Raw genomic sequence first — 16,200 nt, 5'->3', positions numbered from 1 at the left:
TACACAACATGGTACAGAGAAGTGGTTGAATAGGAATGCAAATCAGGATTTTTTTTTGACTATTTGCCACTCTAAGAAACTATCCACACAGTCAGAGATGCTGGTCAAAGAACCAGAACGTTCATGCTAACCAATGCTCCCGGTGAGCATGACTCTTTATTGCTAGTGCGAAATCATATAATTATTCCTGTCACAGTTAGCATGAATGGAACTGCAGAGGGAAAGATAGATAATGTGGATGCAATGCAGTCTGAGCAGATAAATAGGGCATCCTTGGACATGGGATGAGAGAGAATGTAGATTTATAAAGCAAGATATCATGGGAATGTGGAAGCCTTAACAAAAGACAGGCACAGAGCTGTGGGTTAAAAATGAGGGAACAAATATAATCTCATGAAAAATCAATACGTTCCAGCTCCTTTTTGGGAACAAAAGTCTCGTTTAACAAGACTGACAAGACTATAATGCTTGGTGTTCCACATTTGTTGAGGGAATACTTTTTCTATATTTCATTTGCGATGAATTAAATAGGCCTTGAAATATATCTGGCACCATTGGCAAATCCTACAGCTACTGGTCAAATTAGAAAGCTCCAACCATTTACAAAATCCCAATATGAATTTGATAGTTGTGACTCATATGTCCTGGATGGATTTGGAATAACGCAACTTACCCCGTCAATGTTTTTTTAAGCTAGGGTCCCTTCACAACTACAAATTAGATCGCTAAAGAGGGAACAATGTGGCCAGAATCCAAAAAGAATATTGTTCTCAATGGCAATTATTCTTCTTTATGGTTTAATAGATGCTACATACTGGAGTGAGATACAATTGGAATCAGCACAGTGTAAAAGCGAATGCCAAATAAGGTCAATTTGGTACGAAAGATGATAGATACATAAAATGACTGAATTTTCAGTCCAGATGATTGTGCTCATTCATTGTGCAGCTGCTCCACTCAGGGACACTTTAAAATCTTACAAATCAGCATGGGCATTAACTCCTTCCTGTGCCTTTATTTGTAAGGAATCATACAATTAGATGGTTGGAATCATAAGATCAAGCAGAAACAGCCTGGATATTTATCACCATTAACGAGGATTGATGGGCAAATGTGCCTATGAAATTTCTTGTTGCACAACATATGTTCTTAACCAAGGACAAACAATTGTTTCAGAATTGTACTTTCAGCAGCAATGACTCTCCAGGGTCCAATTTACTCTGCTCAAAAAACTGCAATACTGCTTCAATTCCGGCAACACATTGTTGCTAAGGACCCTCAGACCTCTTCGTAAAGCCTTACCTACTCTTCAGACCTGGACTGGTTTACTGAAAGTTAAGGGGAGATTTAATAGAGGTGTTCAAAATTATAAAGGCTTCTGACAAAGTGTATGGGGAGGAACAGTTTAAACTGGTGGAGGAGGGGGTGGGGAGGTTCAGTAACCAAATGGCACAGATCTAGGGTCATTGGTAAAATAATAAGGAGGAAGATTAGGATTTATTTTTAAACAGCAAGCTATGATCTGGAGGACAAAACCTGATAGGATGGTGGAAACAAATTCAACAGTGCCTTACAATAGGGAATTGAATACGTACTTGAAAATAAAACAATTGCAGGATTATAAGGGAAAAGCGAGGGAATGATTAGCTCTATCAACAAGCCAGGATTGTGTGTTTAGAAACTCACTTTCTGACTTCCCAAAGCATGTCCACCATCTACAAGGCACAAGTCAGGAGTGCTGTTAAATACTCTCCACTTAATTGATTAAATTGCAACAACACTCAAAGAACCTCAATACTATCCAGGATGAAGTAACCTGCTTGATCGACACCCCATTCACTACTTTCAATATTCATTCCCGCCACCACTGGCACACAGTGGCAGCAGTGTGTACCATCTACAAGATTCACTGCAAGAACCCACGAAGGCTTCTTTAACAGTACTTTCCAAACCTTTTAACAACTCAAAGGACAAGGCGACAGGTGCATGAGAACACCGCCACCATCACTTGCAAGTTCCCCTCGACGCCACATTCTGTCCTGATTTGGAAAGATATCGGCCAGAATTATCCGAAAAAAGTTCCAAGTGTCGGATTTGCTGCAATATTGGAGTAATTCACGCCAGTTTTTTCAGTGGGAGTTCAGTGAAGAATCTTCCACACACTGTGCAATGCAGAGATCACCAGCGTGAATATCATTAAACTTCAGGGGGCAGGGCATATTCCTGCTGGAGAGGCCGGCAGCATAGCGCTGAGTGGGCCACTGTGCATGTACCGATCTGTCAGTGCCAGATCGGCGCATGCACAGTGGCCCCCCAATTGCTGGCCATGACCCACACAATGCCAGCTCTCTGTCCCCCACACGGTCCGATGCTGGCCCCCTGACCATTCCTGGCCCACCCCGATCTCCAGCCCCACCACCCGCTGCAGTCCCGAACCCCCAGCAGGCTGATCCCCCCCACCAAGCCCGCCCAAATCGCTGGCCTCCCTCCTTCCTTCACCAATCCCTATGCAGAGTGGCAGCGGAACCCTCTAACGCCACCAATCGCCCCCTCTGGTCCCACACCCGGCACTCGGTTCCGGATGTCCAGGGGGGATCGCAGTAATCTGGCCCCACTGAAATTTCCCAGCCCACTGCACTAATGTATTAGCACAGGAGGATGGGAGAATCGCCCTCATCATTGCTCCCTCACAGTTACATAGAACACAGAACATTACAGCGCAGTACAGGCCCTTCGGCCCTCGATGTTGCGCCGACCTGTGAAACCAATCTAAAGCCCATCTAACCTACACTATTCCAATATCATCCATATGTTTATCCAATGCCTATTTAAATGCCCTTAATGTTGGCGAGTCCATTACTGTTGCAGGCAGGGCATTCCACGCCCTTACTACTCTCTGAGTAAAGAACCTACCTCTGTCATCTGTCCTATATCTATCACCCCTCAATTTAAAGCTATGTCCTCTCATACTAGCCATCACCATCCGAGGAAAAAGGCTCTCGCTGTCCACCCTATCTAATCATGGGGGACTTCAACATGCACATTGACTGGCAGACTCAAGTCGGTAAGGGTGGAATGGAGGAAGAGTTCTTAGAATGCTGTCGGGATAGTTTCCTTGAACAGCATGTTACGGAACCGACGAGGGAACGAGCTATTTTGGATCTGGTATTGTGTAACGAGGTAGGTAGAATTAAGGATCTTATTGTGAAGGACCCTCTTGGGTCTAGTGACCACAATATGGTCGAATTTCTGATTCAGATGGAAGAGGAGAAAGTTTGGTCCCAAACCAGTGTCCTCTGTTTGAACAGAGGGAAATATGATAGGATGAGGGATGAATTGGCTAAGGTAGACTGGGAGAGCAGGCTGGCAGGTAGGATAGCTGAGGAACAGTGGAGGATTTTTAAGGAGATCCTTTTCAGTTCTCAGCAAAAATATATTCCAGCAAAAAACAAGGATTGTAAGAAAAGGGAGAACCAGCCGTGGATAACGAAGGAAATAAAGGAGAGTATTAAAATAAAAACAGCTGCGTACAGAGTGGCCAAAAATAGTGGAGAAACAAGTGATTGGGAAAAATTTAAGAAACAACAAAGAGAGACTAAGAAAGCGATAAAGAAAGGAAGGATAGACTATGAAGCTAGGCTAGCAATTAATATAAAAAATGATAGTAAAAGTTTTTATAAATATATAAAAAGGAATAGAGTGGCTAGAGTGAATGTTGGACCCTTGGAGGACGAGAGGGGGGAGTTAATAGTGGGAAATGAGGATATGGCTGAGTCTTTAAATACGTTTTTTGTGTCGGTCTTCACGGTGGAGGACACAAATAGTTTGCCAAATATTAACGATAGAGGGTTGGCAGCAGGAGAAATACTTAATACCATTAATGTTACCAGAGAGGCAGTGCTGGGTAGACTAATGGGACTGAAGGTGGACAAGTCCCCGGGTCCGGATGGAATGCATCCCAGGGTATTGAAAGAAATGTCAGAGGTAATAGTGGATGCGTTAGTGATTATTTATCAAAACTCATTGCATTCTGGGGTAGTGCCGGTTGATTGGAAAACGGCTAATGTTACGCCGCTGTTTAAAAAAGGAAGGAGACAAAAGGCGGGTAACTATAGGCCGGTCAGCTTAACGTCTGTATAGGGAAAATGCTGGAATCCATTATTAAAGAGGAGATAGCAGGGCATCTGGATAGAAATGGTTCGATCAATCAGACGCAGCATGGATTCATGAGGGGAAAGTCGTGTTTGACGAACATGTTGGATTTTTATGAAGATGTGACTAGGGCGGTTGATGGAGGAGAACCGGTGGATGCGGTGTTTTTGGATTTCCAAAAGGCGTTTGATAAGGTGCCCCATAAAAGGCTGCTGAAGAAGATTAGGGCACACGGAGTTGGGGGTAGTGTGTTAAAGTGGATTGGGGACTGGCTATCCGACAGGAAGCAAAGAGTCGGAATAAATGGGTGTTTTTCCAGTTGGAGGAAGGTAACTAGTGGCGTGCCGCAGGGATCGGTACTCGGGCCGCAACTATTTACCATTTATATAGATGATCTGGAGGAGGGGACGGAGTGTAGGGTAACGAAGTTTGCAGACGACACAAAGATAAGTGGAAAAGTGAATCGTGTGGAGGACGGAGAAGATCTGCAGAGAGATTTGGACAGGCTGAGTGAGTGGGCGAGGATATGGCAAATGGAGTATAACGTTGATAAATGCGAGGTTATACACTTTGGAGGAAATAATAACAAATGGGATTACTATCTCAATGGAAACAAATTAAAACATGCTACCGTGCAAAGGGACCTGGGGGTCCTTGTGCATGAGACGCAAAAGCCCAGTCTGCAGGTACAACAGGTGATCAAGAAGGCAAATGGGATGTTGGCCTATATTGCGAGGGGGATAGAATATAAAAGCAGGGATGTCTTGATGCACCTGTACAGGGCATTGGTGAGGCCGCAGCTGGAATACTGTGTGCAGTATTGGTCCCCTTATATGAGGAAGGATATATTGGCATTGGAGGGAGTGCAGAGAAGGTTCACCAGGTTGATACCAGAGATGAGGGGTTTGGATTATGAGGAGAGGCTGAGGAGATTGGGTTTGTACTCGTTGGAGTTTAGAAGGATGAGGGGGGATCTTATGGAGACTTATAAGATAATGCGGGGGCTGGATAGGGTGGAGGCGGAGAGATTCTTTCCACTTAGTAAGGAAGTTAAAACTAGAGGACACAGCCTCAAAATAAAGGGGGGTCGGTTTAAGACAGAGTTGAGGAGGAACTTCTTCTCCCAGAGGGTGGTGAATCTCTGGAATTCTCTGCCCACTGAGGTGGTGGAGGCTACCTTGCTGAATATGTTTAAAGCGCGGATGGATGGATTCCTGATCGGTAAGGGAATTAAGGGTTATGGGGATCAGGCGGGTAAGTGGTACTGATCCACGTCAGATCAGCCATGATCTTATTGAATGGCGGGGCAGGCTCGAGGGGCTAGATGGCCTACTCCTGCTCCTATTTCTTATGTTCTTATGTTCTTATGTAATCCTCTGATCATCTTGTATGCCGCTATTAAGTCACCTCTTAACCTTCTCTCTAGCGAAAACAGCGTCAAGTCCCTCAGCCTTTCCTCATAAGACCTTCCCACCATACCAGGCAACATCCTGGTAAATCTCCTTTGCACCCTTTCCAATGCTTCCGCATCCTTCCTATAATGCGGCAACCAGAACTGCACGCAATACTCCAAGTGCGGCCGCACCAGAGTTTTGTACAGCTGCAACATGACCTCATGGCTCCAAAACTCAATCCCTCTACCAATCAAAGCTAACACACCGTACGCTTTCTTAACAACCCTATCAACCTGGGTGCCAACTTTCAGGGATCTATGCACATGGACACCGAGACCTCTCTGCGCATCCCCACTACCAAGTATCTTACCATTAGCCCAGTACTCTGTATTCCTGTTGCTCCTTCCAAAATGAATCACCTCACACTTTTCCGCATTAAACTCCATTTGCCACCTCTCAGCCCAGCTCTGTAGCTTATCTATGTCCCTCTGTAACCTGCAACATCCTTCCGCACTGTCCACAACTCCACCGACTTTAATGTCATCCGCAAATTTACTAACCCATCCTTCTACGCCCTCATCCAGGTCATTTATAAAAATGACAAACAGCAGTGACCCCAAAACAGATCCTTGCGGTACACCACTAGTAACTGAACTCCCGGATGAACATTTCCCATCTACCACCACCCTCTGTCTTCTTACAGCTAGGACACACTTCCTGCAGACAAAGTTGTCAGGGAGACTAGATTGCTCCCTAATTGCCCACATCTGGCATGCCACTGCCCTGGCTGTCATATTGCCCTTAAAATCCAGGATCTCCCTATCTCACAGTGCCAGGAGTATACCTTGACCAAAAGGACAGCAGGGGACCAATAAGGCAACTCACCATCATCTGCTGAAGGTGTATGAGGGATGAACAACAAATGTTGGCCTTGTCAACTATGTCCACATCCCATAAAAGAATGATGACATCTATCAAGCAGTCACACTAATCTATGACCACATGGAAGAAGTTTTAATAATTAAAAATCAAAGCACAAAAGTGCTACTTCGAACTCTGCCAAACACAGACTGCAATCTTGAAACCTGAATTTTATTAGCATTGGGAAAATTCTATTTTAAATGTGACGGTGCATGATTCAGATTTAGGTGACAATTCTAAGTAGTTGTCTTCCAATGAAAGAAGACCTTGATGACCATGCATCTATAACAGAAATAAGATGGCTTTTTTTGTGATCACTGAAATTAAACTTTGTAATATTGTTGATTAGATTATAGTTAAATAAAGTATTTGTTAGCAGTACATTAATTATAATGAGGTATCCTAAGTACAATAGGAATTAGAAGTAAACTTTCGTAATTCTGTATTACACTTGTGTTAACTATTGGTTATAATATTTTCTATCAGCACCCCAGTTCATGCACAAACAAAATGGTATCATCAAGAACATTATATGCCCAAGTCTCAAACCAATTCTTCTGATGGGATGTCTGATTCAATTATTTCTGCATATTCCAACATGCAAATTACTTTAAAATGCACACCTCCCCCTGGGGACCAAAAGAGAAACCAAAAGAGAAAATGCTGGAAAATCTCAGCATTTCTGGCAGCATCTGTAAGGAGAAGAGCTGACGTTTTGAGTCCAGATGACCCTTTGTCCTCTCCTGGGGAGGCTTCTCACACTTAATGTTGCTGAATGTATTGAATTTAAAGGTGCGATTTTGTGGGTTGCAGCTGGGTTCTCGACATATTACCACTTTCAGCCCTTCAACCAGCTGCCTGTTCCCAAACCCACATGTGGAACAGAGTTCACCTGAGGTTCAACTGTCCAAAAGAGAAACAAATTGCTTTGCTCCATCCCCAAAATCAATAAGCACAACTTTTTTCTCACATTGCTTTATGTTGCTTAAATGTTGAATTAGTTCTGTTCGTTGTGAAAGGTCATCCCTGTTGGACACAGGTATATTCTGAACTGCACTAGAGTCACAAACTTTTGCAGCACAGAAAGTGGCCCTTCAGCCCATCGTGTCATCACCAGCCATCAGGCACCTATCTATTCTAATCCCATTTTACAGCACCTGATCCATATCTTTGTATGCTATAGCATTTCAAGTGCTCATCTAAATGCTTCTTAAATGTTGAGGGTTTCCACATCTACCACCCTTTCAGGCAGCGATTTCCAGATTCCCACAACTCTCTGAAAAGTTTGTCTTCAAATTCCCTCTAAATCTCCTGCTCCTTACCTTAAATCTATGCCCCTTGGTTTTTGACCCTTCAACTAAGGGGAAAAGTTTATTTCCTATCTATGCCATTCATAATTTTGTACACCTCAATCAGGTCCCCCCCACCCAAACCCCTCTCGGTCTTCTCCGCTCGAAGGAAAATAACCCCACCCTAACCAGCTTCTCTTCATAGCTGAAATGCTCCAACCCAGGCAAAATCTTGGTGAATTTCCTCTGAATCATTTCCATTGCAATCAGATCCTTCCTATAGTGCGGTGACCAGAATTGCACACAGCACTCGAGCTGTGGCCTTATGGCATTTTATACAGCTCCATCATAACCTCCCTGCTCTTATATTCAATGCATTGGCTAATAAAGGCAAGTATCCCAAATGCCTTCTCAGCCACCTTATCTATCTATCCTGCTGCCTTCAGGGACCTATGGATATGCATCCCAAGGTCCCTCTTCTCCTTTGTACTTCCATTTGTCATTATGCATTCCCTTGCCTCGTCAGTCCTCCCAGAATGCATAACCGCACACTTTTCAGGATTAAATTCTATTTGCCACTGTTCTGCCCATCTAACTTTAAGGGCCGTTCAGGGCCTAACTCTTTTGCAGGTTACCCTCTTGTCCTTAATAGTCTTATATACTTGGATTTTCCTTTATTTTGCCCACCAGCATTTTGCATGCTCCCACTCACCCCCTCTCCTGAATTATTTTTATTCCCCCAAGTAACTCCCCCCATCACTTTCTACGACTCATTTCCATGTTAATTATATGAAGGTTAGACATTAAAGCAAAAGTACAGAAAAGTTTCAATTACTCAGAGAGATGAGAGGAAGTATTTCAGAAAAGGACACATGGGATAAAACAAATGGAAAAGTCTCAGAAATTTTTTTGACAGCTTTTCTTGCCGAAAAATGTACTTCCAATTTTTTCCACTGCCCAGACATCCCACACTGAAGAGATCATGGTATGTACCAATGGTTCACAAAATAAAAAAATCATGTCAATGGAGACTCTTGTACATATATTGTTTATGACTACAGATGGAGCTTCTGACAGGATGCAGCTCTTAAGATTGCTGAAGCAAAATTAATTGAACAGCAGAGAGCCTCAAGTTCCATTTCAAACTTCTGGTGTACCATCCAAGACCCATTTCAAACCTTCAGAGAAATCCAATCAATCTGAATCCTTTACCTTGATAAACAAAGTGAAAACCTCTGGATGATGCTCCACTCTTAGCGCTGAATCTCAGCAAAATCTGGTTTGATGTGGCCAGAGGCAGGGTCTCTCCTGAGGAAGGAAAAGATCAAACTGAAGGTACAGAGCATGCTTATTTCATGTAATAAATAGACCTGAGTCCTAAAGTTGTTTTTCTCTGTTCACCAAGTAACACAGGCCCATCACAGGATATTAAGCTACAAGGAGTTTATGAAGGCATCGTTCAATTTTAAACATTAACAACTAAGAATGTGCACATAATGGAAACTTTTCTTCCATTTGTTAGTTGGGTTCCTTTGTGGGACATTTTTCTGACAATGAATAATGAACTATCTTCACACAGCTGTAATGGACTTCAGTTCTATCAGCCATAGCGTGCAGTTGGCCTTTTATCCCTGCTGTCCCCATTTCCAAGCAGGACAACTGTGCCACAGCATTACCACGACTAACAACATGAACATTAAAAGAACTGTGCAAATGAGGCTTTCATACGCCACTTACCATGTGCTTCTATCATGTGTCTACCCAACCAAAGTTATTTAAATTTAAATTTGCACAAGGACTTCACAAACACCCTGGGCCGGAATTTCCAGCCCTTCCCATCGGTAACATCTCCTCCTCCTGTCAAAGTCAACCCCCCGCACTACAGGTTCCCTGGCGGTGAAGCCAGGAGGCCATGTAAAAAGCTGATAGACTTTGGATCTCACTGGTGGCCTATGGCTTACCGCATCAGCCACAGAAAAATCTGCCATGGCGGGGCTGGAAAACCTTGGCTGGTGTGTGTGACTTGGCTGGTGGTGTGAAGAGTAGATTAGAAACTGCTTTATACTCATTGCATCAAAGTGTTAAATCAAATTCCATTACAAATGAAAATTGGAAATACCTCAATATTTAAGTCAATGACAAGGAATGCCCATGGTATGGATAAGACCAGGCAAAACTGCTATAGGGTTAATGAGTAACCATTCACTCAGTACCAAAGCTGAAGAATAATACAAGGTACCCCAAGTGGGTCAGTCATCATGGGTCTCAGCACCAACATGAGGGACTGCCTTGAGCAAAGGGGCAAAAATTGGGAGGAGGGGGGCAGATAAAAATAAATGAATGATTTGATTTATTATTGTCACATGTATTAACATATGGTGAAAAGTATTGTCTCTTGCGCGCTATACAGACAAAGCATACCATTTATAGAGAAGGAAACAAGAGAGTGCAGAATGTAGTGTTACAGTGATAGCGAGGGAGTTGAGAAAAATCAACTTAATGCAAGGTAAGTCCATTCAAAAGTCTGACAGCAGCAGGGAAGAAGCTGTTCTTGAGTTGGTTGGTACGTGACCTCAGACTTCTGTATTTTTTTCCCAACGGAAAAAGGAAAATTAAGAGGCCAAAAATAAATGAAGAGCATATTGGTCATGAAATAAGGATCTTTCTTTGCATTCAAGTACAATTTAACTTTTTACATGCAATGTATTTCACAGCATAAAATTTTAACAAATTAAATCCAATATAAAAAGATGCATTTTGTTAAATTTGACACTTGGGGCATGGTGCAATATCTGTGGTAACAAACAGGGACAATGCTGAACTTTCCATCTCAACGTACTGTTTGATAATGCAACAATGGAAAGCATGGAGACAAAAGAAAAGACGATCAAAGGGATAATTACTTCCAATAATGCAGAGCATTATTCACACCTATTGGAAAGAAAGCCACTTGTCCATCCTCTCATTTGCAGTTCACTGTCTTTAGGACAGCACAGCAGAGGAAATGAAAGAGGGGTAAATTCCCCTGGTTCACATTCCAATCATTTCGTCGACCACCATGCAGTAAAGAAAACACCTCGATGCTCAATATTTCAGAAGTGACAGTGCATGTTGAATTGCCATCATTGATTTGGTTTTTTATTTATCTCTAAAAGTAAGAGCAATCTGATGCCCGATTCAGTATCCATTTTTTTTCAATGAGTGAACACTTGATGCTGTTTAACACCACCTGTCGCAAGTTAAGACAATTCACTGAGCAGGAATAAGATTAACTACATTCAGGGGCTGTGGTTGCCACAGCAACATCACTCCTCAGAAACTATGAGAGCACAATTCCTCCCACCCAGAAGATCTGAGAACATACATTTTACTGCACAAATGCACTTACGAACCGAAATGTCATTCTTAGCAATCTGACATTTCAGTATCTTTTATTTCTTCATTTTTACTGATTATTAACTGCAGAGAAAATCAAATGTTCTCTTAGTCTTCATTAAATCCAGTTTGTATATGACCATCCTTTCTCTGATTTGGCAATATCCCAGCACTAATTGTAATCTTCCTGCATCTTCTCTCAGCATCACATACCATTTGCTTATAGATTACTGGCAGGTAAACTCTCCCCTCTGGACTCTGGCAATGCCAGCCTTTAACAAGCCCCCTTTGTGAAAATATTTCATCCTCCTTGTAGTTCACATGACCGCTATGAGAATATTGCATTTGGGATACATCTTCAACCACTTCATCGTGAGGCTCACTGCAACTCTGAAATCCCTGCATCAACCTGCACTTGCTGATCAAATTTGGTTTCTGGTGAAGTAATCCGAAAAGCTAAAAGTTACCAGAGTGCGATCCTGAAAGTGAACTGAGGAGCCTGGCTTGCTGACTGTGTCCATCAAATAGCTCCACCACATCGTTGAGTGCTGTCTGAAAATGCGCAAACTGTCCAAAAACCACTGTGAAGATAAAAACAAAAACAAAGGGGATAGATAGATGCAGTGAACAACAAGAATGAATCAAATGTATTGTCAGTTTAACGCATTATATACCTCTACCACTCAAATGCTTTAATTCGCTCACTGGATGCTGTTCTGATTACCCAATAATATTGGCTTTCAATATGGAGCTTGAGAATCTTACATTTATATGATGTTGACTTTTCCAGCTCACTTGACCTTCATGTAGGACTGAGCAGAGCTAATTATTACACAGAAAGAAACAACATTTATTGAGTTAATGTACAGCATTTGTCATTCTGATGTTGCACTGTGCACTCTACAGCACCTACAAATTAAAATCTTGCCTCAACTGTGCACTGCGGGGGCCTTCGTTTGATAAGGATAGTTTAGATTTCCCCTTGCTGAGTTAATTCTTAAGTGCATGGTACCAAACATCTGCTTAAAAAAGAGCATGCAAGATTTTACAACAGGTGAGTTTAAACAATGCTGAATAACAGGTTGTACTTTTCATGTAGCAGTGCAGACTCCTGCATGTGTTTTCAAGGCAATGGTTTGTCCTGAGCATCATTTATTCAGAGGGAGAAGAAAACTTCTTTCCTAACCTATAAACAATAGATGTTAATAATATGGTTTACATTTCAATTTGCATGTTTCACTGATACACTAAATGGATGATAAACCATGAGAAAGGAGGTGAGGCAGTGACTGCGTCTCTGTTGTCAGTGGTTGCTGATGACATTGTGTGTTGGCACTAATAATATTGCTTTGTGCATACATCTACAGAATTGTTTGTGCTAAAATGTCACACAGCTAAATAAAATAAAACAGCTTCCTGACAGGTTATAAAATTAAAAATATTCAGCTACACTTGCTCATAACCTCTTAATCTCATCATCCTTGTTAATGGAGTTTGCAAAATGGCAGCTTTATATTCTGGAGAAAGATATTGGGGGTGATTCCCACATCCTGCTGTGCTGATTTTCTAGCGCAGCGGGCTGGGAGAATCGTGCGGGAGGGGTGGGGGGTGATGTGCAGGGTTCCCATGAGCGTTCATGCCCCGCTAGCATCTCCCAGTGACGGATTTCTGGCGTGGTCTGCTCTGTGCTGGAAATTGGCTGGGAGGTGGGGCTCGCATTTAAATGATATTTCAAATACCATTTAAATGCTATTAGGGGGCCACTAGCCTCTCCCACCCTGCCAGAGTGTTTCACTCCTGCGGGGTTTAGAGTAGCTCCCCATTTTTGGGGAGCTGGCGGCCTGACCCCGCTGGAGTGAAGGAGGGTCAATCGGGGTTCCCCAGAGGGTTGCCTGTCATATTTATATGGCTAGTCCAGTTCAGTCTCTGGTCAATGGTAACCCCCCCAGGATATTGATTCTGGGGGATTCAGCGAAAGTAATGCAATTGAATGTCAGTTAGATTCTCTCTTGTTGAAGATGGCCATTGTCTGGCATAAATGTTATTTGCCAGTTTTCAACCCAAGCTTGAACGTTATCCAGATCTTGCTGCTTATGGACAAGTATCTGAGTCATGAAAAGTGCTGAACATTGTGCAATCATCAACTCACATCCCCACTTTTGACCTTGTTATGAGAGAAAGTCATTGATGAAGCACGGTAGCACAGTGGTTAGCACTGCTGCTTCACAGCTCCAGCGACCTGGGTTCGATTCCCGGCTTGGGTCACTGTCTGTGTGGAGTTTTCACATTTTCCTCGTGTGTGCGTGGGTTTCCTCCGGGTGCTCCGGTTTCCTCCCACAGTCCAAAGATGTGCGGGTTAGGTTGATTGACTATGCTAAAAAATGCCCTTAGTGTCCTGAGATGCGTCGGTTAGAGGGATTAATGGGTAATTATGTAGGGATGGTGGGATTGTGGTCGGTGCAGACTCGATGGGCCGAATGGCCTCTTTCTGTGCTGTAGGGTTTCTATGATTCTTCTTCTATGATGATTGAAGCAGCTAAAGATGGTTGGGCCTCAGGCACCATCCTGAAGAACTCTTGCAGCAATCCCCTGGGACTGAGATGGCTGACCTCGAACCCAAATTGAGCATCAGTGAGCAGGTTATTGCTCAACACTGTACATGATCCCTTCCATCACTTTGTAGACTCATGGAGCAGCAATTAGCCGTGTTGGATTTGTCCTGCTATTTTGTGGACAGGACATACCTGGACAATTTTCCACATAGCCAGGTTAATGCCAGTGTTGTAGCTGTACTGGAATAGCTTGACTAGCAACACAGATTGTTCTTGATCATATTTCAAACACTTCTGGTATTAACAAATTAATGTGCAATTATTGGATACAGTGGTGACCCCCTGTGATGACTGGGATTCACAGAATTCATTTGCCTTTTTTGCTAACTACAAATTTTCCATTTTTATACTTGTTACTAAGAATGTTTAATATGTACAAGTTGTTGCATTTTCCTGATATACACTGTTAAACACAAATTTCTCATATTACATGTTGCATGTCACAAATTCAATATAGCTTCAGGTCCAATGTCATAAATTTAATCGACTTTCGTGTGCTGCTACATAATTACAAAGCCTGTAATTCTACAGGTCCCAGATCGGAAAATACAATACCTGTCTATTTCTCTTAAGTTAATATTGCTTAATTCAAATCACCTGTTAATTCAAATTGAAATTGCTGAAAAATAGGCTCCAATTGAAAAATGTGTGAGATCTTTGTTGTTTAATTCAAATTGATTAATTCAAGCTCTTATTTTGTACAATTATGAATTCAAATTCCCTCTTCAAATGGATCCTGACTTGATGGCGACCACAGATCGATTCAAAATCAACTGTATTTAAGCAGCCCACAGCCGCCAGCTAATCTGTCCAGACATGTTATGCTGCAAAAGACAATTGAATCTGCCAAGTCATTTGGAAATAACCCTATTCCCACATTATGGATTTGCTGCATCCAGCACTGCTGACCAAACCCTGGTCCATACATAGGGAGAGAAGTAAATGACACACCAAGTGCAGGCAATTGAGGGCAGGAGTAATTTTACCTCAATAGATACCAGATAAGTGTGATTTTTTTTCACAAGCTGTAACTTGCAGCATGTTATATTTCATCAATAAAAAATATTCAGGTAAGGAAACTATAGCAGTGAATTTCTTTCATGGTTTGCGTGACTGAGGGTAAAGAAAAAGAACAAAGCTGCCTGTGATTGAAAATTCCAAAAGCACCTATTATTAAACTGCTGCTACTACTCTGCACCAACCTGCTGAAACTAAAAAAAAGTCATAGATGTTGGGCACTCTTTTAAGGGATGACTATGTCACCTTGACAGGATGTGGCATTGACGGGCAGAAAAGTCAATCGGTGATAATTGTAGGGCTCATGTGACACGCCAATATCTAGAAGCAGAATCCATTGTCAGACTGTTTTGGGAACCGTAAATTCATGCCATCAGCAGAGGTGGTCGCAGCATCTGATGGAGTCAAGGATCCAACATGGGAACTCTCAGCCAACTCGGAAGCAACAAAGCTCTGAAGATATAAATTCTCCGTTATGATTGCCAGCAGGCATAAGCTTTCTGTTCGTTGTCGATATCAGATATGAAGAACCTGATTTTTGGATTGCTAACTGACACAAAAACTGTGGATGTCTTGGAGGATGATACTGGGTGTGATGAAATCGATATTTTATTGGATTTTTCTGTCTTCATGTGCTTCAGGTGTAGCCAACCGATGGGGACTGAGCCTTGGTTAACTGGTAATTGTAATATTTAAAATGCGGAATGTACCCAGGTTGGATACATTAGCCTGTCCAACACAGGAGCGGAACCCTCTTGAGAGATGTTAAGCTGGTCACATAGTCCAATCAAGGGGCAGGGTGAACAGCAGCCCATAAGGAGCAGATAAAGAGGGAAGTCAACTGAAGTCAGCTGAAGTGCTGCCATTAGCTGTGCTGCTGAGGGGGTTGGAGCTCAGCAAAGCCCTTGGGAGCCTTTGGTAGCTCCAGCCAGCTAAGTCCAGAAGCAGGAATGTAGTTGAGAAGCAGCGACTGTGCCTGTGTTTTGTCACTGGGGTATAACCGGACCAACACAGCGGTGGGCACAGTCTCAGTAGGCCAGCTCACTTGGAACAGAAATACCAGCAAGGCTGGAACTGGAAGCAGATTTCAGAGAGATCTGCAATGGTGTGCTCTTTGGGTTAAGCTTGTACTCGCAGAACTCAGGGACAGTAGATCTGCTGTTGGCTGGCGATCAGACTAGCTCTTTGAAGGAGAAGTGTTAAAATTCCTCATGAGGGAGACAAAAACCAGAATTTTTGTGGTTCACAGTGGTGACTGATGTCTGGGCAGGTTGCTGATAAAGTCAGAGGGCTTGTCTGGTTGGGTCTGCCATTTAATGTGCAGTTTGTGGTGAGTCTGACCACAGTTTGTTAATTCTTGTTTACCTCTTGTCCTTCGGGATGTTGGCGTCTAAGTTAGACAATGTTGACTGTTTGCTTTGCTGACTTTTATACAGTAAA

General features: G+C 42.7%; 1 protein-coding gene across 1 annotated transcript in view; it reads right to left on the bottom strand.

The window, feature by feature from the left end:
• Nucleotides 1–16,200, bottom strand: part of csmd1b (CUB and Sushi multiple domains 1b) — a 2,043,836-nt gene that overhangs the window by 368,028 nt on the left and 1,659,608 nt on the right. Inside the window, exons 34-35 of the mRNA XM_078213588.1 lie at nucleotides 11,599–11,712; nucleotides 8,969–9,064 (exon numbers count right to left, since the gene is read on the bottom strand). Coding sequence (XP_078069714.1) covers nucleotides 8,969–9,064; nucleotides 11,599–11,712 — 210 coding nt within the window. The remainder of the gene's footprint in view (nucleotides 1–8,968; nucleotides 9,065–11,598; nucleotides 11,713–16,200) is intronic.

This window comes from Mustelus asterias, chromosome 5, assembly GCF_964213995.1.
Source record: "Mustelus asterias chromosome 5, sMusAst1.hap1.1, whole genome shotgun sequence".
In the NCBI taxonomy this organism is placed as follows: Eukaryota; Metazoa; Chordata; class Chondrichthyes; order Carcharhiniformes; family Triakidae; genus Mustelus; species Mustelus asterias.
The sequence above is the reverse complement of the archived record's forward strand: the minus strand, read 5'-3'. Positions and strand labels throughout refer to the sequence as shown.